The sequence below is a fragment of the Apiotrichum porosum genome (genome assembly GCF_003942205.1).
Source record: "Apiotrichum porosum strain DSM 27194 chromosome Unknown scaffold_1, whole genome shotgun sequence".
In the NCBI taxonomy this organism is placed as follows: domain Eukaryota; kingdom Fungi; phylum Basidiomycota; class Tremellomycetes; order Trichosporonales; family Trichosporonaceae; genus Apiotrichum; species Apiotrichum porosum.
In genome coordinates, this window is record NW_021167108.1 from 2410213 (window position 1) to 2430358 (window position 20146).

Consider the following 20146-nt stretch of genomic DNA (forward strand, 5'->3'; position numbering starts at 1 on the left):
CATCCACCTCCACCACTGGCCCGGTAGGCGAGGCCGTCCGCATCGTGCAAATGGCCTGGCGCAAACCGCATTGGAAACTTCGGATCGGCACGCACATTCGGCAGTCGGCCCGAATGGGCCACCGATCACGGAGGGTTTTGGACCTTCCGCAGTACCGCCACCCTTTTACTCCTATGTTCCCCGGAGCGGAGCCCGCTTAACCTTGACTCGGGGTGGAAAGAGCCTCTATTGCTCCTTTGATTGCTCCATTGCTTACGACCCGCCGCCGTCACGTAGGGTAACACCACTTGCTTCCGCTGCCAACCGAGTCAAAGCCCCACCCCCCGCCTTTTCGGGAGCGTTGCCGAAACCGACCCGGCGATCTTGTCAGCTCCATCGAACGCCTCTTTCACTCCGGGGCATATAAGTGATCAAGTCCGGGGCAACATTGGGTCCCCTCGCCATCACCCCCGCTCTCCACAGCATCCAGTGTTACAAGGACCAGACATGGGTGGATTCAAGATCATCGAGGACCGCCCGACGCCCAAGTGCGTCTACAACGCGCGCGTCTATCTCCAGGCAACAGTCGTTGGTGAGTCGCCGTGCGAGCTCTTGGGGTTCAATTTTGCTCGCAACAGCGCTGACAAGACCTAGCATTTGGCGCTTTAACTTTCGGATATGATGGAGGTACGTTTACGCGGAAAGATCGCGTTTGGCAAGAGAACTCACAGGCAGCCTTCTTTGGAACGACGGTTGCGCGCACGAAGTTCAAGTCGGACTTTGGTATTACCGACTCGCAAGCCATTAGCAATTTGACGTCCGTCTATTTAGCAGTAAGTGGGGATGCTGAATAGTGTCATTATAAATTTTCTAATGGTTTTAGGGAGCCTTCTTTGGCGCGTTGGCTGCATGGCCTGGTGAGTTTCCTCGATCCTCAGTGACTGCAGGCGGCTGACGACTCCAGCCATGGAGCGCTTTGGTCGTCGTATGCCGCTTCAGATTGCCTCGATCGTGTTCGTCGTCGGCGCTATCCTCATGGTGGCCACCAGCCACAGCCTTGGCATGATGTACGCCGGCCGTGTCATCACGGGTCTCGGTGTGGGCACTCTGACAGCTGTCATCCCAACGTACATTTCGGAAATCGCCCCACCTGCGCTCCGTGGAACGCTGACAGGTACGTGGCACACATACCGGTCTCGACACTAACAGCCCAGGTCTCTTCGAAGTCTGCTACCAGGCCGGCTCGCTCGTTGGTTTCTGGATCAACTACGGCATCAACCACCACGTCGACGTTAACACTGCTCTGGCCTGGCGTATCCCCATGGCCGTGCAGCTCATTCCCGGCGGTCTCCTCGGCCTCGGCACGCTCATCCTCAGGGAGTCGCCCCCATGGCTCTTCCGCAAGGGCCGCGACGACGAAGCTCTCGAGGTTCTCTCGTACATCCGCAAGCTTCCCGCAGACGACAAGTACATCCAGGAGGAGGTCGGCATGATCCAGTCTCTCATGGCTGAGGAGGCACTCATCACGGGCGGCGAACACGGAATGATGGCATACCTCCGCGGAGCTTTCGGATTGCTCAAAACCAAGAACATTCGCCACCGCGTCGCTGTCGTCTTCTTCATGTTCCTCTTCCAGAACTGGAGCGGAGCAATTGTAATCAATTATTACTCTCCAAGCATCTTCAAGAGCGTTGGCATCGTCGACTACACCTTGTACACTGGAATCTACGGACTGGTGAAGGCCATCGGGTCGTTTATTTTCTTCCTGTTCGTGGTCGATCGTTCGGGGCGTCGTGTCCCCTGGCTGCTTTCCGCCACTGTGTGCGCCGGGTGCCTGCTCTACCTGGGAATCTACGTCAAGGTTGCCGCACCCGCCGCGGGCAAGACCATGTCGGCTTCGTCGCAGGCTGGTGGCAACGCGGCGATTTTCTTCATCATGCTCTACTCGCTCTTCTGGTCGTTTGGTGGCAACGGACTGCCCTGGATGTAAGTGGCGGCTGCCGTACCCATTGGAACACTGCTGACTTCCCAGTGTTTCGTCTGAGATGTTCCCCATCAGCCTGCGTTCCATCACTGGAGCGTTCGCCGCAATGTGCCAATGGTAGGTCCCATTTCTATGGTGATAGTAACTAACAATCCAGGCTCTTCTCCTTCTCGTCCACCATGGCCGCTACCCAGCTCCAGCTCAAGCTCAAATGGGGTCTGTTCGTCTTTTTCGCTGCCATCTGTCTCGTCACCGCCATCTTCACGTTCTTCTGGGTCCCCGACACCAAGGGTATCCCCATCGAGTGCATGGAGGCTCTCTTCTCCGGCCGCTCGCGCCACGCCCAGTTCCTGCAGAAGAAGGTGTTCCCGCCCAACGGTATCCCTCCCTTCCCTGGAAACCTCCATGCTCCCGTCACCCGCCAGAAGTCGGTCACCTCGCAGAAGGATGCCGACGGCATGTTTGAGCACTCTGAAGCTTAGAGTGTGGAGGCGTGGAGACGATGTTTATAGGACTTAATAGTATCTGGGATGTACAGCACAAGCTAATGGCGCTTGCGTGAAGCGAAACTCGTGCGTCTTGCCACGCGGGTTTCTGGAGCCGTGCCAACTCGCACCGCATACCTTCTGTGTCACCCGGGGTTGGCTTTCCCTGTTACTGGCCCCACAACGCCGATGGAAGGGCGATGGGTCACCAGACATTGCCTGACACCACTTGGAATTCCGGAGCTATCCGGCATCCACCACATGGAACCTCGGGATCTCGGATCGGCCCGATATTCAGGGTCCAAGATGTTTCGGGCATAGCCGGATCTCCGTTTTTTTTTGGGACGCGTCGGCGACTTCAACTAAACTTCACCCCCGCCGTTCAAAAACGATGCCTGTTGCTTTCCAAACTTCCCGAGGATGCATGGACATGCAGAGGGGCAAAAGAGATACACCGTAAGGGAGTCGAACCCCTGCCGCGTCGAGATTGCACGTGGCAACGACGCATGATACCGTTTCACCAACGGTGTTATATATTTATTAAAAATCGATGGTCGTGTCGAGCGCTCTCTCTCATCGCGCTCTGAAGCTAACCTGGTCTTTCCTGGACGCTCAGGTGTCTGCCTCGTGCTGGCGAGCTGGGCATCAATGTACATTACATAGCTGAAGAGTGCACAGAAAGATCCAGGAGGTTACTACACGATCCAAGTGGTGTTTACAGCGTGAAGTCCAGCTCCAGTGATGAGCTGTGTCTCGTATCTCTTTCTCCCACGCCTTGAGCCCACTCTTCGCCGTCCCAGTTGGTCCCCGAAGGCTTCCAGTCAGTCCCGACAGACGAGATCGTGCTCATGGTCGGCGATGCGGGAATGGTGTGGCAGAAGTCCGACCACTTTGGCTCTTGCCCAGGAGCAAACTCTGTGGGGACGCAGGGGCTTGCAGCAGTGTCGATGCCCAGTTCAATGGCGAGAACGTTGGGGCTCTCGGGGGGCGTGAGGGTCGGGAGGACGGGGACCTGGAGTAAGGAAAGCGTTGGAGACGTGGGCGACGGTGGCAGCTTGGCTACGATCCGGAGCAAGGGCCGGGGGGCAACAGCGGTCGCCGGCAGAGGATAGGTGCGAGAGAGCTGGTCGGTGACTCCACTCACAACCTCGGCCTGTTGCTGGTAACTGAGCTTGGAAGTGGCGAGAATGCTTGTGACGGTCTCAAAAATGTAGCCGTGGAGCACTTCCTGGTTGTGGGATTCGTTGTTATTGTCGTTGTCGGGACTGGAATTGGGGCTGGGCCACGGGGGCAGTGGCTCAGACGAGGGCGCTGGCAGTTCTGTGCGTGGGACGCAAGGACCTGTGGGCGTTGAGTAGAGGCCTGTGGTGTCGCTGATCGGTGTCAAGGGGTCTGCGGGGCGCTGGCGGCACTGAGCGCAAAAGCACGGAATCACTGGTGGGGGGAGCGCAGGTTGAGGCGAAGGGGTGGTCTTGAGCTCGCTCCAGTGTCAGTGAAGACCTGGGTATGCAAACTCACGTTTGGACCAGGATGGGTTCACTGTCCGGTGGGATAGACGTGAGAGTGCTCGTTGACGAGGCGCTACTGTAACTTTGGCTCTCGCTGTCTTGTTAGATAACGCACTAGCACTCTCGCAGAACTGCTCACTTCGGTGAGGAGCCTGCCGCGTAGCTACGGATGGTGGCTGGACGGAGGGTGGGAGCTGGGATGACTTGAGACGTGACCTCGACGTCGGCGGACAGGCGAGGCCTCTTGGCCCTCCTCTTGGACCTGTTGTTCGTGGGGGGAGGCGAGCCAGACATTGCGGAGTGAGTTGGGGAGTGGTTATGATGGATGGTCGAGTGGAGAGAAAGTTGCTTAAAGGTTGGAAAGAGGTGGTCAAAGAACGAGGGGGTGTCTTATAGTATATCAAGCACGACGCGTCGGCTTTGACCAGCAGACCAGGCGCAAAAAAAGAGTGCGGTGATCCATGTTGACATACCGTATCCCCCGTGTGTGACGACGGGCGCTGTACTGCACGCCCTAGTCGCGCGCCAGTCGTGCTGTACGCTCGAGGATCAGTGGAGGGGGGACTCGTGGGGGTGAATTGCGCCCTTTCTGAGCTTCGGAGCGGCGACTGCAAACTCCGCCACTCGCTCACCGGCCACCACGGGCCTCGGGGGGATGTAGTCGTGGCGGGGCGTAGGACGCTCGAGACACTTTTGAGCGGTCAGTACGGTCAGTGCAGTAGGTCGACGCGAGCAGTGCTTCTGACGACAGATTGGCGGTCACGCGGCCCCAGATGTGACACCACGACACCATGAGCTATTGCCACTTCTGAGGGGGCGCCCACAAGGAGGTGCTGCATAGGTATATAGGTAAACAAATGTAACAGTCACGCTGCAGGCATTGGCCGGTAAACAGCTCTTGGACCGTGTAGCCTACCGGCTCCGCACCAACAACTCTCCCCAATGCGAACATATACAGACGAGGGTCCGAGCCAGCATTGGCAGGGGCACGGAGGATGACCGTCTCGGTCTTGCCGTTGACCGTGTCAAACCGGATTGTGACTTCGTGAATGTCACTTCTGATGGGCGACTTGTCCGATCGGATGGTGAACACTCCCCAGGTCATACCGATCATGTCGTCCGTAGAGGTGTCGGGCCTCAAGGTGGACGAGATGCGGACCTGGCTCTCCATGGTCATGGTGACCCAGAACACCGGGTTGAGGCGCTGCTGGATACCGACGGAGGCGAAGTCAAGATGGAAGAAGGCAGCCACGATACTGCGGAGCTGAGCAATCGACACGTACCCAGGCGTGCGGGTATCGTGCCTGACATCGAGCTCGTGCAGTATGTAGTGGCTGACCTGGTCGACCACCTCTCGATCCATGGGGTTGCCCGTGTTCTGCTCCCAAACGGTCTTGAAGCTCTTACACGCTGTGATGACCGTGGAGAGCGCCACCGTCTCGACGATCATGCCCGTCATGACGTGTGCGAGGTACATCATGAACGTCACCAGGGTCTTGAATGGAGGCGACGGGGCGTCGGCGACCATTACTTCTTGAGCTGAGGAAGGGCCGGCGGAGTCGGAGGTGGCCGGCGGAAAACATGCAGCGAGCGCGCCTTGGTCTTTCACTTCATGAATGAAATTCATGAAATGACCGTAGACGCTGTCGCGGGAACGTGCAGCGCTAGTAGCACCTCCAGCACTGACGTCGCCGTTGTGCGAGTCATCGGGCACGGGCTCGGACGAAGAGGCCCGACTGGTTGGACCGGACATCTTGCGAAGATGAGGGGAGTAGTTGCGGGGCCGGGGACCTCGTGAAGGGGGATCAATGAGCCCGCCCTTGTGAAGGGGGAGCGATACGGTGATGTTCGGAGGACATATTGGAAGGGTGTAGTGGGTGAATGGGGAATGACTGTTGATCCCAAAGGCAGTCGCAAAGCAGTGATGCTGACGCAAAGCCTGTCGGAATGAAGAAGAATGCAGAGTGAAGATATAACTACGGGAAATTACAATTTAAATACTAGATGTGAGGGTGTATTTGATACCGTGTGTGGCACACCAACAAAGCCATGCCCTGCGCGGAGGAGCGGGTGGGGTGGAAGGCGGTCGCGTCAGCGATCAGCTTCTTCTCATCATTTGCAACACGCCCACGCCCACTCCTTCCGCCATCTTCAGATCTCTCGCTCGATCGCTCGCTACTTCCTCTTCTACATTGCCATCGCGATACTGCGCGGACTTTGTCGGACACGACGTTAGCTTGCCATCCACTGCCACCATTGCGTGGCTTCGACGGTCAATCCGCCACGGCGGGCGGATGGCCACCAGGTCCGTCACCGCCAACTCAAGCGCCGAAGCCCCATGGGATCTCCAGCGTGAGGTATATGTACGGCATGCATTATCATACGTGGACCGTAGGCTGACGCTTTTCTCAGGTCTTCGTCATGTTCAAGATATCATTCCAGCGGCAAACTACGAGCTCGCGGGCGAGCTTACTATCATCTTCAATGTCACTGAATACGCCGTCCACTTCATCAACTTGTTCCTCCTCCACCATGCAGCCTACACTTTAAACGACGAGACACAGACGTTCCCTTACCCCTCGCGTGCGACCCTCTCGGGCTGGCTTAGGTCACTTCAATACACGGCCGTGACGATCACGTCGTGCAGCGGCTTCCGCCACTTTGTCGAGATAATCACCAAGGCTGTCCAGGCGGTCGCGCCGACCTATTTGCAGTCTGTCCGACTGCAGTTCACCGTGAGCTTCTTCAAGGAAGTGATTGGGGCACGTCAAGCCGCCTCCCGCGGCCTTACAACGGCCGCCAAGTACAAGCTCTTCGTCGCCGACGTCGAGGGTCTGGTGGCGCTGCCTATGCGAGTGGAGGTCCTGAGCCTCACGTACACGGACGACCACAGAAGCAACAGCGAGGGAATTTTGCTCCCTTCCTTCAACGTATGGTCGCCAAATGGGGTCCGTATCTACGCCATCTCGAACACTGTGGCGTCCGGCATGCGCATTACATCCCTATCGCCAATGTCCGCACCCCAGTGTTCAGACTTCGTCCTGTCCCAATGTTCGCCAAAGAAGATGAATTCACGTTGACCCTCGAGTGGGACCGGCTTGAGGATTTCGCCATCGAGGAGCTCGACGACGTTAAGGCTAATTGCCGTGCCCCCCACGACGAGGGGCTCGTCGACGCTATCAACGAAGCTGCAAGCCAACCCCAGACCCTGCGCGAAATGGTCATCTTCAACAATGTCCATCACGACGCGCGTGTCGCAAGTTCCACTGGCCAGGCCGAAAATGTCTTCACGCGGAGCAACAACACTGTTCCCCACTCGTGCGCCAGTGTATACAGCGGCGTAAAGCACATATTCAACCCAGCCATCCTCACTGCCGACGAGCTGAGTGTTTGAAGCAAGATGTATATGTTGGCTTGTGTGTCCACGGCCCGCTGTAGATATGGTAGTTTTGTATGTATCTTGGCTTGTACTTTGACATTGCCTGCATGGCCATGCCGCAGCCATCACGCCACAGTTTGCTCGTCGGTGTGGGAAAACTGGGGGGGGGTGGCCCGATGATTCATACGGCAGTGAGACGGGGCCACCACACAAGGCGTGGGATGGTCTGGCCCTTTGTGTACATAACATGCAACTGTAGATAATGCAGAGAATGCTCGTAGTCGGTAGAGCATGAGCATGGGTAAAAGCAAGGATGGCTCTGTGGCGCGTGTAACTCTGTTTGTGCGCGTACAGACTGGGTCTAGGTATCCTTTTGGGACCACGTTGTACAAAATACAATTTCTATGTATGTAGCAATCACTGCCTCCCATACTTGGCCTTCAAATGCCAGCTCGACTGCCACCCGACCAGAGCCAGACACGTCATGAACGCCCAGATGAGGTTACCGCCGAGCGCATGCCTGTCGACAGACAGCGCGAACAGAGAGTTGGCAGCACTGGGACCCACAACGCGCGTGGCCGAGGAGAACATGGCTGCAAGGCCGTTCAAGGCACCGAGGGAGCGGCGGTTAGGCACCGCATCGTTGGTCATGATCAGGTTGCTCGCAAACGCCATGTTGGAGATGGCTCCAAGAGCAAGTACGACGGCGACACCCACCCAAACGGGAGCGGGCGCGCCGGCACGAGCAAGCACGTTGAGGAGCGGGAGGAGGAGGAATGTCGGTATGTAGAGCACGACGAGGATCCGGAACAGTCGCGTGTTGCCGACGGCTCGCACGAGGTGAGGAAAGGCGAACAGCTGCACTGCGATAGTGGCGACGCCGCGAATACTGAGCGCTGTGCCAATCTGTGCTTCGGAAAATCCAAGCCCTCCGTCGCGGACTGGCGTGAAGAAGAACAGTGGCAGGAGAGCCTGATAGGCGATTGATTCGAGGGACATAACAGTGAAGCTCCACATGAGGACGCGGATGTCTGCGTTTTGAAGAAGCTTGAAGGCCCCGTGACTCTCCTCCTCTTGTTCGTCTTCGTCCGTGCAGTCCTCAGCAGTCTTCTTTGGAGGCAGTGTCTCCTCCATCCAGACAGCGGCGATGATGCCGCTCACGATGGGAAAGCAGGCAGCGGCGACCGACGGAAGAAGGTACGGGTATGCTCGGAGAATAGGGTATGAGTCCCCCAGTGAGGGGAACGTACGTGCAATGTTGGACAGGTAGCCACCCATACACGACGCGAGAATGCTGCCGATCGCCAGGGATAGGGGGAAGAAGCTAAACGCGCGGGCCTGATTGGTCTCATCGGTGAGCTCGCCAATGACGCTTTTCAGAACCGCAACGTTGCCATTTGCAAGGCCGTTGATGGCCCTCGTGATTACGAGGGCTGTGAAGCTCCTGCTGGCACCGAACGCAATGGCCGACACAGCGCCGACAGCGCAGCCGATGAGGAGAACGGGCTTGCGTCCTATCCTGTCGCTGACCTTTCCCCAGTGAAACACGGTGAGGAGCTCGGTGAATGCAAAGACAGACTCGACCTGCATGTCAGCTAAGGAAGCGATAGCGAGCACTCACAATACCGGCGTAGAATCCAGCCTTCTTGGGGTCATCCACAGCCCCAATATCGAGGAGCATTTGGTTGATGAACGGAAAGCATACCATATATGCTATCGGCTCCGTCACGCGAAGGAACAGAACGATGAGCAGCTGTGCGATGGGCAATGGCGTGGGCGGGACGACACACTTGAGGAGTGGTGTCATTTCATCCACATCGCTCGAAACCTCGGTACGATCCTGCTCCGAGGAGGGCGCACTTGTCCCCACACGACCGCGTTGGGAGCTATGTTCGTTTCCGCCATTGCCGTTGGAGCCATAATGGCGGACGCTGCTCTCCAGTGCTGCGGCGGTCATGTCTGGTGGTGACTTGCTGAGAGAATGGATGGTGGGAACAGTGGGCATGCAGCTCTGTTGTGGAGATGTACCGGCCGGTGAAGTGTGTTGGCCCGGCACCGGACGACCGACCGACGAGGTACAACTGATTTACTCATCTCCGGCGCGGAATTTGGTCGTTTTCCGTGCATTAGTGTGGAGGCCGTGGAGGCCATACTCAGGTATACCGAGGATTCATGTTGTGAACCCCCCATGCATAGCTGTCGAGCTGCATTGGAGTCCGCGGATCGTAGGAACAATGTCTGTAAAAGGGAAAGGGTCCGGCGCCGGTCCGCCGGTCCGGCCAACTCCGATTCTTTGTCACCTCCACTTAGTCAGTCCACCTGCTGACCGTGGCTTTTGGTCAGCTTGGAGCGAACAGACTGATTGAGACGGGAGAGTAGTGGACCAGACCGTTGCCGCTATGGTTCAGGCCTTCAACGCGTACACTTTGAATACCTCTGCTGGCTTTTCCTGTTAAAGCAGGGTGACGTGACGCGACGCGAAAGCGGGACGTGAGGCACATGCCTCACGTCGCAACGGATGACGGCTGGCCGTCTGACCCCAGAGGCCATGGACTTCTCTGTGGCGACACCCTCGATCATGCCAATCAACCACGACACGCAACCGCATCTGATGGGACGCCGTCATTGCACTTGCTTGTTTCTGGTTCAGTGAGCCGAAAACGACGTTGCTTAGGATACAGCCGAACATGATACTGTCTGACATGACACACCCAGCGTGTCAAGCTCATGCGTGGCCCCCAGCCAGGCCATAACTCTCCGACGGCAAATCCAGCGCTCCCCCTCTGTCGTGCAGGTGCAAGGTTTATTCGTAGGTTCGTTCCCATCAAGCTCTGCAACATGCCGTATCTGGCTGCCGCTGCCCGGGGAATGCGGGTCTCACTGTCCCGTTCAATCGTAGCAGAAAGACAGGAAATTCGTGGCTTTGACGCTGTGGTGTAGACAAGAAGGGCTGGCGCCTGCTGCACTCCACCAAATGCCCTGGAAGGAACTGTGGCTGCACAGCTCTTTGTCATACGCCTGGGAACCTCTTGAGAGGTTGGTGAGATGGAAGATGTTAATATGGTAACGCGGTGGCTGAAGCCTGTGCAACAACATTGCCAGCGGCCGTCGGATGAGCCATGAACATTAACTGGCCAAACTGATGTTCGCCCGTTGTGTCGTATGTCATAACCAATCTCGGCGTGGGCACAGCTCATCCCCACTTGTACGGAAATCTCAACATTGCCATGGACAACGTGACGACCCACATTAACGCGCTGTGACCGAATCTGCGATCCTCAGCGCTTGGGTGGTCGTATAACATTGACATTGTTGCCAGAGGGGTGCCCAGGGCAATTTCAAGGGCCTTTCCAGGGGGGTGCGGGAGACACGCGTAAGCATTCCGTGTCACCGGCGCACAGGGGTACACTGGGCAGATGTCCTGTCCCAATGTCCATCGTTCAGCAGAAGGTGGCATGCTGTTCTGGTAGCTAGGAGACTCATTTGGGCCATCGTTCGGCCGGCCACCTGTTGCAATGATGTTGCCCGCCATATAAGTTTGAGATATTTTACAGTGGCTGCTGTATCCCCATCCTCCCCGCGGACCCTCCTCAACTCTCTCCCTTCCGACTCCCCTCGACGTCTTTCAATCCTTCGAAATGGCTCCTTATGCTCGCCTATTCACCGCCCTGGCACTTCTGTCCGTCATTCGTGCCGACCTAGACAACCCTGCGAAGGTCGACCCAATCATTGTTGGTCCCCCAACTGAACCCAATGCCACCACCACCCGAGAGTCCACCTCCGCCAGTACTCCCAGCCCGTCCGATGCTCCCACTCCTAGCACTACACCAACAGAGACAACTACCGACACAACAACTACCGAGACGACCAGCCCAGGGTCAAGCGCCACCAACAGCTCGAACACTGCTCCTACCCGTCTCAGCAACTGGGCCGTTAAGAAGACGTACCAAGGCAATGATTTCTACAACGGCTTCGAATTTGTGACATTCGATGACCCCACCAAGGGCCGCACCAAGTGAGTAGCCACATGCATCACCACTGTGTGGTTTATCCTAATAACCGTCAGCTACCTCGACCAGCAAACTGCCAAGAACCGTGGCCTGGCATGGGTGAACAACGGACAGTTTGGCATGGCTGTCGACTCGACAAACGTCGTCGACCCCAGTGCTCGTGGCCGCGACTCCGTCCGTATTCAGAGTCACGACTACTTTGCCGGCGACATGCTCGTCATTGCCGACATCGCCCACATGCCAGAAGGCTGCTCCACCTGGCCCGCCTTCTGGACCATTGGTACAGGCGAGTGGCCGTCTGGAGGGGAGATTGACATTATCGAGGGGAACAACGACCTCAGTACCAACCTTATCACTGTCCACACCGGCAATGACGCTCAATGCACGATGCCCTGGAAGTCGGGTGAAGTTAACCCAGACCTCTACACCGCCACTCCCAAGGCGAGCACCTGTGACGGCGCTGCTGGCTGCAACTTTGTTTCGACCGACTCTGCGTCGTTTGGACCAGGATTGAACGCGGCCGGCGGAGGGTATTACATCCTGCGACGCACCTCGGAGTACATTGCGGCCTGGTTCTATCCACGCACCGCGGAGGTCCCCGACATCGTCTCGAACCCCGGCGACACCTTTGACGAGACCCAGCTAGGCACCATGACCGCCTACTTCCCCAACACCAACTGCGACCTTGCCAACGACCTCACCGAGCAACAGCTCATCTTCAACATTGCCATGTGTGGCGGTTGGGCGGAGAGTGGGTGGGCTGCCTCGCCTTGCAAGAGCCAGTGGGGAGACTGCTCCGACTACGTCAACAACCACCCAGAGGGCTTCAAGGATGCCTATTGGCTCATCAACGGTGTCCGCGTCTACGGGACGAGCTGAGTAAAAGAACGCTATCATGGCCAACCTTTTGTTATAGAATTATACTTGAACATTTCTGTAGATAAATAACGCTTCTGCGTACTGTATCACGTACGAGAATGGACCATTGGACACTTCCTATCTGCTTCAGGTTGACCGAAAGGCGGAACAGGTTGATCGGCTGCCACTTTTCCGCGTTACGGCGGATGGGATCGATCGCGTTGGTTCACGACGACTCATACCCCAGCAGGCTATCTACCTCGGTAGGCAGGTAGTGGCCATCCTAGCGTGGCCTGGGATGTAAGGCTCACTAATCGGGCGCTCCGCATGCAGCAAGCTCCTTATCCGGCGTCGGCGTCTTCGGATGCGCGGAAATGACGCGGAACGGACCGCACCCCTCCGTTCCTCCGATGGAACTGGTTGATCCGGCACCCGGTGCTGAATTGGCACTTTCTGGGTCATCTGACAGGCTCTCCTGCACACAGTCTCTTCGCTTGGCACCAATGGGCATCTGAACCCTTTGAATGTTGCTACCTCCCCCTTCCTGCCGCGTACGTTAGCGGCCGCGCTGGGTTTATTGGCAGCTACGTAGCGGGGAGGAGGGAGGTGCCAGAGGCGTCGTTTGTCAAGGTGGCAAGGGCGTCGGTGGCGTAGGGTTGTGCCGGTCATGCGCTCGAGTCGTCCTGTACTCCACAGTCTGGAATGTGGGCAATCAATGCCATGCCGCAGCGGAAGTACGCAGTGGATTCCCCAATGGATCCTTTACGTCCCACTCGACGTCGGCCGCGACTAGCCAAATATAGCGGAAAGGGCGGTATGGCAGCGGAAACGCGGACGTCTAGCCGAGATAGATTCATCAAGTGGGCCCGAGATAACCAAGGGCACAGCACATCATGTGCTTCTCGCCGGTCAGCCACTGCTAGGATAGTCTCCATGTTGACAGCTCGTCGCAAGTAAAGGGTACGCGGTCAACAGCTATGCATCTGGGATTTCTACCATTTTCGGACATTTACAGATCCAGCCTCTTTGGGCTGTCCTCTAACCTCAACTCTTCACAGGGTCGTGCGACCGTCGGACCGGAAGGGAGGCACGAGACCTGCCTGGCGACCCGCATGTGTAATAGAGTGGTCGTGAACATCCACACATGAGAAGGCTGCGGTGTCAGCTAGAGAACACGCTTCGAGGCCAACTCACTCTCTGTCCAGGTGCTGTAAGGCTCAGGGGGGACCGGCTGGTACTGCGGCTGGTGGTTGACCGAGTACGGCTGGTTGTAGCTGACAGGGCGGTCAGGACCAGACATGCCCGGCATGGCTTCGCCCCTGCGTTGTTAGCTGAGAAACCCTCCCAGCAGGCGCAAACTCACTCTGTCGGCAGATATTCCGGGCGCTGAAGCGAAGACTCGACCCTAGGTCGTCAGCAACGGGGGATGGGGGGAGTTCGCAGGAGCACTCACCAGGACTTGTCATAGGGAGTACGGAAAGTGGTGAGCACGTGCAGGTGCCAGATCCTCCAACCACCGTCCTCGCGCACAAAGTCGACAGCGTAACGCCCCCAGCTCCAGTGAGGACGCATGGTGTCACCCATGGGGAAGGTCTCGTGGCCAGGCGAGATCCAGACACCCTTGGCAGTTTGGCGGTCGTCGGCAATCTCAATGATGCCAGTGGTGAGAGTGTGCTCAATCATGAGACCCTTGGTAGTAGGCGGGAACGGGTTTCCCTTGACTGTGTGAGTGTCAGTACTGAAGTAGTGCCATGTTACCCACCATAGTTCTGCTGCATTGCCTCGTGACCGGTCCACCCTCCCCAGTCCTCAGGCTCAAAGATGATGTCGGAGCGCTTTGACCAGAGCTGCTCGACCTCAATGTCGTGGCGGCCAGCAGAGTGAAGGTAAGCGCGGTGGGCCCTAGAGGTAAGCAAAGTGACCTGGTGACAGACCTACATAAGCTTGTCGATGGCACGCTCATCTTCGAGCCGGAGGATGCGGTTGACAAGTTGAGTGACAACGTCGTCGGTTGGGACACGGGTGGCTTTACCGTTAGTGGACTCGTTGGTGATAGTCATTGCTGTTGTTGGTACGTGGTTGGAAGACTGTGAACTTGTTGGAACGTGTCTGGACAGCTTAAGTATGGCCGGCCGGGCGCTGGGGTGCAGCAAAGCTCATCGATAGGACGGAGGAGATCCAACCGAACGGCCGAGCAGAACTAGCCACGAGGAGGGCTACAAAACATTTGGGGCACTCCACAGCATACGTCCGTACATGCATAGATGCCAAGGCGGAGCAGCGGACATGCTAACAGCTGACAACGACAGTGCTGTCCACGGCAAGAAACAGCGAGCACTGGCCCCGCCGGAGAAGTGCCACTGTCAAATTCCAGGGCCAAAGCGATGGCCCCGCAGTGGGGCTAATTTTGGCGCCGCGGGTCCCCCGCGCAGCACCGGGGTCCGGCAAACCACCCACCGCTCCGCACCTGCATACCTGGGTTCATGTGATAGCCCTCTCGCTTCCAGACCATACTCATGACTAGATACCCGTTCTTGGATCACTGACCTTGTCGGACATCAGAACTCCTTGCCTCCCAGCATTCATGCTGATGAGTTTGGGTGTCCGGAGGCCACCCTTGTGGGCGTGTTATAAACGAAAACGAGACCACGACGACGTCCCCTTCGTATCCCAACAACAACATCAACCGGTACTGCCCTTCAGGAACGACACTACAACCTTCAAGCCAGACATTGCAGTCACATTAGGCATGACTACTGAAGCTGTCTCTCCCACAGCCGACCTTGACGATATCAAGGCCGAGGTCGACCACCATGAGGACAGCAAGGGCGAGGACGGCCCGGACGTCCCCGACGACGACCCCAGGTGGCTCACAGCCTGGAAGCTCTGGCTTTCTCTTCTTGGCATGATGTTTGGTCAGTATTGGACCCACCATGGCCGCTGACTTGAGCAGCCCAGTTCATGACCTCCTTGGTCGGCAACATGTTGTCGCCGGCTTTCTCAATTAGTTTGTCTCGTACCCCATGAGTAACACTGACGTCAGTCGTCGGTAACTTCAACGCTGCCTCCAAGTTTGGGTGGGTAAGCAGCGCATTCTTTATGGCCCAGTGCCCTTGCATGCTCCTTTATGGGCAGATTTGTAGGTTCAGCTGTTATTTTACTCCTGCTCACTGACCGCAGTGTCCGCCTTTGATGGCAAAAATGTTCTTCTTTCTGCCATCGGTTTCTTCACTGTGGGTGCCCATGGTCCTGTGGCAAGACTAACAGTAGCTTGGCGCTGTTGTCTGTGGTTCCGCTCAGAACATCGATGCGGTCATTATTGGCCGTGCCATTGCTGGCATTGGCGCCGCTGGCAGTATGTCCTGGATCCCTTATCGCTGCTGACAACAAAGTCTGGGTCGGCGTGCTATCACTCATTGCTTCTGTTGTCCCCCTGACCCGCCGTCCTTTGATCATGGGTCTTTTTGGTTTTGCAAACCTCGTAGCCAACGGCTGTGGACCTGTTCTTGCCGGCTATTTTGCCGACTCGGTCACTTGGCGCCTGTGCTTTCTGTTCGCCCTGCCCCTCGCTGCCATTACTGTCACCACTATCTGGTTCCTAGGTAAGTTGTTTCGGTTTCGGTCTTCCACCTGTAAGGAAAGTTAACCACACAGTTCCAAAGCAGCAAATCCTTCGCCCTTTCGCCGACCATGCTGCAGAGCGCCTCGATAAGCGCTGGGGACAGTTTTCCAAGTCGGACCCTAAGCGCTCCTCGGTTGGGTACCGTCTCCTCGGTGTCGACTGGATCGGCTTCGTGCTCGTCAGCGGTGCTGTCATTTGCCTCCAGATAGCCATCCAGGACGGTGGGAGTGCCTACTCATGGACCTCGGGACACATCCTGGCTCTCATTATTGGTGGTTTTGGCGGCCTTCTCGTTGTTTTCATCGCCTGGCAATGGCATGAGGGAGAGGCGGCGCTGATGCCCCTCGTGCTCTTCCGTAACCGCACTCAATTCGGTGGTTGTCTCCTGTCCATGTCGACCCTCTACGCCAACCTCATCGGCGTCATCATGCTCCCATACTTCTTTGAAGTGGCTCTGGGATCAACTGCTCTCCAGGCGGGGTATCAGATTCTCCCTTAGTAAGTGCCACATTTCCGCTGGGCACTGACCCACCCAGCCTCCTGGTCACCATTGTCTTCTCGTTCGTCGCCGGTTGGGTCACCACCAAGACCGGCCACTACTACCAGTGGCTCATTATCGGTCCTTGCTTCATGATTGTCGCCGGTGCCGTATATTACACCATGCCCTCGGCGCCGACCACCGGACAACTGTACGGCTACCAGATCCTCTTCGCTGCTGGTGTTGGCTTCACTCAACAGCAAATCTACGTTTGTATCCAGGCCATATCCAAGCAGGAGGACATCCACCTCCGCATCGCTGCCGTCTCGTTCGCAGAGCTTTTCGGTGGTGCCATTGCACCGACTATCAGTACGACCATTCTGCGCAATAAACTGGCCGCAAACCTCGCCACGTACGCTCCCGTGAGTTAAAACGCATCTTGACCAGTTCTAACAATCAGGACGCCCCCGCGACCGTTACTTCAGACACGACTCTCATCGGCACGCTTTCAACTGAGCTGGCTCACGCAGTCCGCCTCGCCTACATCAAGTCTCTCCAGCCCATCTTTATCCAGCTTTGCGCCATGGGTGCGATCTCGATCATCGCAGCCGTCGTGCTTATTAAGCCTGTCAACCTCAAGAAGGTTAAGATGATGGGCTTTGCTGGCCACTAGGTCGATGGAATTGGAGTCTGTGTCCAGTGGGTGTGCGTCTGGTTAGTATGCGTCTAGTGGGGAGAGGTCCAATGTTGTTGTGGTAAGGGGAGTGTGCGCTGTAGTGGGGTGCTTGCACCCGTGACTGGATAGCGGAAGGAATGATGCAAAATGTGTTGAAAATCACGAAAAAGAAAATCGCGAAAATAGGATCATGAGCTTTCCTTACTGTGCTTGATAACAGTGTCCGTTATCCGTGTCCAGAGGGAGATCAGAGCTAGAGCTGCGTGCAAACGCCAGTCGGGAACGTCACGTCCGTCGGAGAAGGGCGGGAAAGACAAAGCCGCCATTCCCACTGAGACAATATAAGAGGTCGAGCGGACACCCCCTTCACTGCCCATCCCACCGTTTTTCTCCCAAGAACTCCACCGAGTCACTCTCCAACCATGATTGTCGGACTCGTCGAGGGCACCCAAGGACAGGCGGTACTCCTTCGGACAGCCATTGAAGCCGAATTCAAGGCCGCAGGTATCTCGACCCAACATATTCTCAGCCCAGCCACCGAGACCACGCTTGAGGGCATCGATGCGCTTCTCGTCTTCCCAAACACTGCCGACGACTGTGCCTCGTCCTACCAAGCTGAATGGGCCAGTGTGGGGAAGAGGGACGGGGTTCGACTCTTTGTGCCTTTGCGAGTTTTCTGCAGCGAACTAATCCTGCGATGTGCCCAGGCTGATGCGTCTCAGCGAGTACGGCAACCCCATGGGCTTTGAGAAGGGTGACCCGCCATTTCTGGCAGCCATTCAGCCTCTGCTGGAGCACTGCGATAGCATCGGTCTAGGCGTCTGCCGTATCCTCACTGGTCCAGCAATGGACGCCGTTCTCCCAGGGTGAGCATACAGCTGCATCGCCCCTTGCCCACGGCTCACCTCTCCATCCAGGATCCTCCGCATTGAGGATGGCCACGCGACGGTCGTTGGTAAAGGCGACACCCCAATCTCCTTCGTCCACTCTCAAGACGTGGGCAGGCTCGTAGCGGCTCACTTTTGGAACGCTAAAGAGGACCTCTCTATCCTTGCCGGTGCGGTAATTGCACCGACTGGTGACCCCACGACGTATAACGGCGCATTGGCACTGGTGGCCAAGATTACGAATGTCCCAATTGACATCACCCATCGGCCACTGAACGAGGTGCCGCTGCCTGACCAGTTTGACTTCAATTACTTCCTTGACTGGCTCATGACGGCTTGGGAGACCGGGCGTGCCCATCAGACCTGCAGTGACAATGCCGAGTCGGCAGTGACCGACTTTGAATATCGGACTGTTGAGGAGGCGCTGCGTGCGGCTCTTGACCAGGCACAGCTGTAGCATCAAAGTACATGCCACACCGGTTAGATACAGGAGAGAAAGTCCATCGAAATCGTATGTTACCACCTTCCATCGCTAGTGAATCGGCCTCGGCATGCGGTCTTGGTGGTACAGGGGGACAGTCGGTGTTGACGGGGCGAGAAGCGACAATCATTGCTGATCAAGGGATTCCCCAGACGTCGGCGGACGCACAGTCGCTCCACTTCGACAGCTGGGCCAATGTTGTCCGTCTGCACCACGGTGCGACTACCTATATATGTCGTCGAGGAGGCAGAGGGCCTGCTTGGATGGCCAAGTAGACAAGGTTGGGAGAGCATCAGGGAGATTGATGGCTGTTGGTGGGACCGTTGCCTCTCGGGATGGGCGAAGGTTGTTGTGGTGGGTGTTGTTTCTTCTGCGCCTGTTGTGCCGCCTGTGATGACAGCTGGACCGGTTTGGTCTCGGTAGTTGTCTTGGCGATACCGCTCACTGGCCTTGATGTCTCATGGCTTCAGAGGATGAAGTCACAGTACCGGCAGATCCATGTCCTGTCGTCGGGAGTCGTCCAGATACAGGGGCCTTGGGAACAAAAGTCAGTCATAACAACGGCGCCAGGCACAGTAAACTGCTCACTGCCGTAGTTGTAAAAGTCGTCGTTGCGGTCTCCGAGACACCAGTAGGGCTGGCGGTAGAGGCTGATAGTATGGGGGTTGAAGTTGAAGCGCATGGGTCTGTATGTTTGGTTGTTGCGTGGTGGAAGGAGAGGAAACTGGTCCTTGGTCCGTCTGTTTTTCAGTGCAGGGGAAGGGGGTCCAAGCGACACAGCCCCGTGGAACGTTGCTGATCTGTTGGCGACATGGCCTCGACTCGCGATCAGACCGTTTCTAGGCCTCGCCATCTACGCACTGACAGGTCTAGAGGTCGGCCACTGCAAGGAGCTGCATGCGGTCTGTGAGCGGTGAGACCCTCGGTGACAAAACAACTCGCTTCGGCTATCAATACCAATCCACACAGGCCCCCTCCTGGAATCCGTGGCCGACTCACGACTCGAGTTTTGAACCGCGTGTGTTCTCTAGCGCCCGTGTGACTGACTGTGTGCTGATTGCCTTTCTTGGACCGGGCTATTCGTGCATCATGTTGGAGCAATGTCTACTGTGGTTCTATGACTAGGTCGTCGTGACGTGGTTCGTGGTGTTGTCATAATCAATTGTCGCTGTCGTCCTCTTCGGGAATGGTTTGACAGTGGATACAGTAGCCGGCATCATCATCCACCTCGCATGGGTCTAACATGTGAGCGCTGAGTTACGGTAGAAGCTCACTCACCGCCTTCGTTGTACCCATCCTCGTCTCCTTCACAAATCGACATACCCTCCTCCCAGACCATCGGTGGCAAGTGTTGCAGAGTTGAGGTTGTCGCTCAGTTTGTGCAAGCGGGAGGTTTTGTAAGAGGGTAGGCTCTCATCCTGAGGACGCAGGCTCTCTTAAATCCTTGCCGAGCCCAGAGATTACGAGGGAACCTTCGGACTAACTGTGAGAAGAGCAGTGTCGTGTGCACCGGGTATAGGCTGTGTGTCAGTTGTCGCGCCCCCATTTTCTCGTTTCGCACCTTGGGCACTGAAGGCCTTGCGTTCCCATGATATCATGCTGTTTAGGCTGGTACCGATAGGCAGAGATCCAACGCTCTCGGAGCAGTCGGCCAAACACCTGCGGATCTGTTCGGCGGCCGGACGGAGAATGTCGTGCGCGAAAGTTGGTTAGGACGGACAGAGTGGATGACGCGACGGGCGTATGTAGCTGTCGCTCCCACCACCATAATGCTTCAACGCCTGCGGAGTACTAGTACA

The 20146-nt window shown here is 56.9% G+C and overlaps 10 protein-coding genes and 1 non-coding gene across 11 annotated transcripts; 5 read left to right on the forward strand and 6 right to left on the reverse strand.

Moving 5' to 3' along the window:
- Window positions 1-486: 486 nt before the first annotated feature.
- EHS24_000876 (uncharacterized protein) lies at window positions 487-2445 on the forward strand (the record flags this gene model as incomplete). The annotated part of the gene is made up of 8 exons (XM_028616690.1): window positions 487-571; window positions 634-666; window positions 715-812; window positions 863-896; window positions 944-1153; window positions 1194-1965; window positions 2012-2080; window positions 2121-2445. The coding sequence occupies 8 exons, from the start codon at window positions 487-489 to the stop codon at window positions 2443-2445; spliced, it is 1626 nt and encodes a 541-aa protein (XP_028480547.1).
- A 453-nt stretch (window positions 2446-2898) lies between these two features.
- Window positions 2899-2978, reverse strand: EHS24_000877. The gene has a single exon. It is a non-coding gene; the product is annotated as a tRNA-Gly (tRNA).
- Window positions 2979-3163: 185 nt separating this feature from the next.
- EHS24_000878 (uncharacterized protein) lies at window positions 3164-4250 on the reverse strand (the record flags this gene model as incomplete). The annotated part of the gene is made up of 3 exons (XM_028616691.1): window positions 3164-3929; window positions 3967-4050; window positions 4096-4250. 3 exons carry the CDS (start codon window positions 4248-4250, stop codon window positions 3164-3166), a joined length of 1005 nt encoding a protein of 334 aa, XP_028480548.1.
- Window positions 4251-4505: 255 nt separating this feature from the next.
- EHS24_000879 (uncharacterized protein) lies at window positions 4506-5709 on the reverse strand (the record flags this gene model as incomplete). Its single annotated transcript, XM_028616692.1, has 2 exons — window positions 4506-4646; window positions 4873-5709. 2 exons carry the CDS (start codon window positions 5707-5709, stop codon window positions 4506-4508), a joined length of 978 nt encoding a protein of 325 aa, XP_028480549.1.
- A 541-nt stretch (window positions 5710-6250) lies between these two features.
- EHS24_000880 (uncharacterized protein) lies at window positions 6251-7350 on the forward strand (the record flags this gene model as incomplete). The annotated part of the gene is made up of 3 exons (XM_028616693.1): window positions 6251-6308; window positions 6369-6936; window positions 6990-7350. The coding sequence occupies 3 exons, from the start codon at window positions 6251-6253 to the stop codon at window positions 7348-7350; spliced, it is 987 nt and encodes a 328-aa protein (XP_028480550.1).
- Window positions 7351-7752: 402 nt separating this feature from the next.
- On the reverse strand, window positions 7753-9292 carry EHS24_000881 (uncharacterized protein; the record flags this gene model as incomplete). The annotated part of the gene is made up of 2 exons (XM_028616694.1): window positions 7753-8919; window positions 8957-9292. The coding sequence occupies 2 exons, from the start codon at window positions 9290-9292 to the stop codon at window positions 7753-7755; spliced, it is 1503 nt and encodes a 500-aa protein (XP_028480551.1).
- Window positions 9293-10973: 1681 nt separating this feature from the next.
- Window positions 10974-12224, forward strand: EHS24_000882 (uncharacterized protein; the record flags this gene model as incomplete). Its single annotated transcript, XM_028616695.1, has 2 exons — window positions 10974-11350; window positions 11402-12224. The coding sequence occupies 2 exons, from the start codon at window positions 10974-10976 to the stop codon at window positions 12222-12224; spliced, it is 1200 nt and encodes a 399-aa protein (XP_028480552.1).
- Window positions 12225-13255: 1031 nt separating this feature from the next.
- Window positions 13256-14263, reverse strand: EHS24_000883 (uncharacterized protein; the record flags this gene model as incomplete). Its single annotated transcript, XM_028616696.1, has 6 exons — window positions 13256-13356; window positions 13398-13522; window positions 13567-13608; window positions 13657-13924; window positions 13966-14105; window positions 14142-14263. The coding sequence occupies 6 exons, from the start codon at window positions 14261-14263 to the stop codon at window positions 13256-13258; spliced, it is 798 nt and encodes a 265-aa protein (XP_028480553.1).
- A 689-nt stretch (window positions 14264-14952) lies between these two features.
- EHS24_000884 (uncharacterized protein) lies at window positions 14953-16976 on the forward strand (the record flags this gene model as incomplete). Its single annotated transcript, XM_028616697.1, has 9 exons — window positions 14953-15118; window positions 15157-15210; window positions 15247-15342; window positions 15384-15436; window positions 15504-15558; window positions 15596-15805; window positions 15858-16323; window positions 16362-16725; window positions 16764-16976. The coding sequence occupies 9 exons, from the start codon at window positions 14953-14955 to the stop codon at window positions 16974-16976; spliced, it is 1677 nt and encodes a 558-aa protein (XP_028480554.1).
- Window positions 16977-17401: 425 nt separating this feature from the next.
- Window positions 17402-18323, forward strand: EHS24_000885 (uncharacterized protein; the record flags this gene model as incomplete). The annotated part of the gene is made up of 3 exons (XM_028616698.1): window positions 17402-17650; window positions 17706-17845; window positions 17897-18323. The coding sequence occupies 3 exons, from the start codon at window positions 17402-17404 to the stop codon at window positions 18321-18323; spliced, it is 816 nt and encodes a 271-aa protein (XP_028480555.1).
- Window positions 18324-18813: 490 nt separating this feature from the next.
- Window positions 18814-19029, reverse strand: EHS24_000886 (uncharacterized protein; the record flags this gene model as incomplete). Its single annotated transcript, XM_028616699.1, has 2 exons — window positions 18814-18881; window positions 18936-19029. 2 exons carry the CDS (start codon window positions 19027-19029, stop codon window positions 18814-18816), a joined length of 162 nt encoding a protein of 53 aa, XP_028480556.1.
- Between the last annotated feature and the right edge of the window lie 1117 nt (window positions 19030-20146).